Source organism: Daphnia pulicaria, chromosome 6 (assembly GCF_021234035.1).
Source record: "Daphnia pulicaria isolate SC F1-1A chromosome 6, SC_F0-13Bv2, whole genome shotgun sequence".
Classification (NCBI taxonomy): Eukaryota; Metazoa; Arthropoda; class Branchiopoda; order Diplostraca; family Daphniidae; genus Daphnia; species Daphnia pulicaria.
Genome location: NC_060918.1, coordinates 16,342,283 through 16,344,464, shown reverse-complemented (window position 1 = coordinate 16,344,464; position 2,182 = coordinate 16,342,283). Strand labels below are relative to the sequence as shown.

At 38.5% G+C, this 2,182-nt stretch overlaps 1 protein-coding gene across 1 annotated transcript; it reads right to left on the bottom strand.

Annotated features, from left to right (window-relative positions):
* Positions 1–422: 422 nt before the first annotated feature.
* Positions 423–1,931, bottom strand: LOC124342539 (inhibitor of growth protein 4-like). The gene is made up of 6 exons (XM_046795502.1): positions 1,651–1,931; positions 1,300–1,538; positions 1,128–1,245; positions 970–1,059; positions 704–906; positions 423–641 (listed from the first exon to the last, which is right to left on the bottom strand). Exons 1-6 carry the CDS (start codon positions 1,685–1,687, stop codon positions 540–542), a joined length of 789 nt encoding a protein of 262 aa, XP_046651458.1. The 5' UTR covers positions 1,688–1,931; the 3' UTR covers positions 423–539.
* Positions 1,932–2,182: the final 251 nt, after the last annotated feature.

Below are 2,182 nucleotides of genomic sequence, written 5' to 3'. Positions count from 1 at the left end.
GACATATATATACGACATAAACTTTCTTAATTTACGGGACATACCTTCATTCTTGATGGACTGGAGAGCTAGTGCGGACACTGTTGACAGGAAGAGAGCTCAAACCAGAATGTGGATCTAGTGGATGCTGTCGAACTTATTTTATACCTAGTTTTGACCCAGACATTCATGCTTTCCCATCTAGTAGAACCAAAACCGAAGAGATCTTAATGTTCTAATTCGCTTAACAATTACGTGTACTTGAGAATTCGATGCAGCGGTTGTTAAATGGAAACAACGGGATTAAGTATCTTGTTACGACTTAAGACAACAAATAACAATGTGGATTCAAGGTCAATGTGACACAGACGTCTTGCATAACCATTCCTCGATAAAAAGTCTAAAACCATTGAATAAAGGGAGAAAAAATTACAAAGACCTGATTTTAAATTACCTCGTTAAACGGAGCAGCAATAAGTTTATTTAAAAAACCGATAATGGCATGTGGATTACTTTCGAATGAGCAATGACAATGAGATACAACAACTAATTTTCAGTCTTCACTTCTTTTTCCGATCGGCGGAACATTTCGGGCAGAACCATTTCCCCTTCGGTTTGGTTGTTAGGCTGACACAGGCAAAGTGAAACCATTCGATTGGACACTATAAATAGCAAAAAGCAAATTACAAGTTTGGAGTGCATAAAAACTGTTTTCATGATTTACGTCAGGATTATCGCAGCCAATCATTTCTCCATAAGAAACCTGGTGGCAAAGGCAGTAAGTGGGTTCGTTCGGATCTACCGGCATATCAAGAACATCAGCCGAATGCCCGATGGTAGAGAGTCCAAAAGAGGAGGAGCTTTCTGGAGTCGTTGCAACAGCAACGTTCTTCTTACTAGATTTTTTACGAGCTGGGCCTTCATCAACTATTCATATCAAGGTTTTTTAATCAAGATTATTAAGTATAATTAAATTGTATGGATTTAAACCTTTAACAGGAGCTTCACAGGCAGTGCTAATATTTGCTTTGTTTCCTTTCTTTTTCTTTTCAACTTTTTCCACCATTTTCTTTTTGTCTTCTATATTGTGATTGAAAAAGTTATGATAGAATAAATTGAATTATTGATTTTTTACTTTACTGATTTACTTTTGACTGCAGGTGGAGTATCCTCTTCTGCTGAGAGTGTTGCAACAGACGATTTCTCTTTAATTTCTGTTTCAAATCTCGCCAGATCAGAGTCAAGACGCCTGATGTGCTTGTCAACCTAATAAGACCAAATAGAATTAGTTCATAACTATAAATTGAGTAAATATCAAACCAATTCATAAGTCTGAATGGCTAGTTGGACTTTATCATCTCCATATTCTTTTGCTTTATTGAAAAGCTTCTGAATCCTTTCCATTTGTTCTTTTCTTTTTTCTGGACTTGTTTGAGAGACTACTTTTAGGTAGTCTTCAGCATGGGAATCAATTTCTTTCATCAAGGATTGTGCTCGATTGTCCAAATCTCTCATTAGAGAAAAGTTTCTCTGTAGTTCAATAGGCAACGATTCTAAACCTAAATTTTGATAATTTTTCAATACAAAGTGCATTTTTGCTTTCATTTTTTGATATCTTAGCAACGACCGGTGGCCATCGATAAAATTATTGGTAGAAACTTTCAGACTTACTGTCCAAGTAGTGCTCAAGGTAAACTGCACTTGTCATTTTCAGAAGTTATAAAGTCAAAACTCAAATTTTCAGAAGGAAGCAAATCTTTGGCTTGAATTTGGAATGGCTCAGATTGCAACTTAATTTGTTCTTTCGTTCACTTGGTACTCGATTATCAAATCAACTGCTAGATCAGCTAGGCTTCTTTCCCTCCTCTGGATCAACGTAAACAAAAAAAGCTTTAACTTGCTAGTTGCTACTTGCTAGTGACCCGTATGTTTTTCTATTTGAGGCCTCTTCTGACCATTGCGCGTTTAAACCCATTCCCATAATTAGGGCTGTGGCCCGTGCGATGAAAACCCGGGCCACCGCCCGGGCTGAACGAAAAAAAACCCAACCCGACTCGACCCACCGAGGCATTTTTTTTAACGGGGCGGGCGACGGGTTGAACCCCCGAGTCCGCGGGCCAACCCGAGTGGTGGCGCCATCTAGTAGTAACATAGAGAAGCTCGTTATTCTCTATGCCTGCGGCCTCAAGAAAGACCTAAAAAG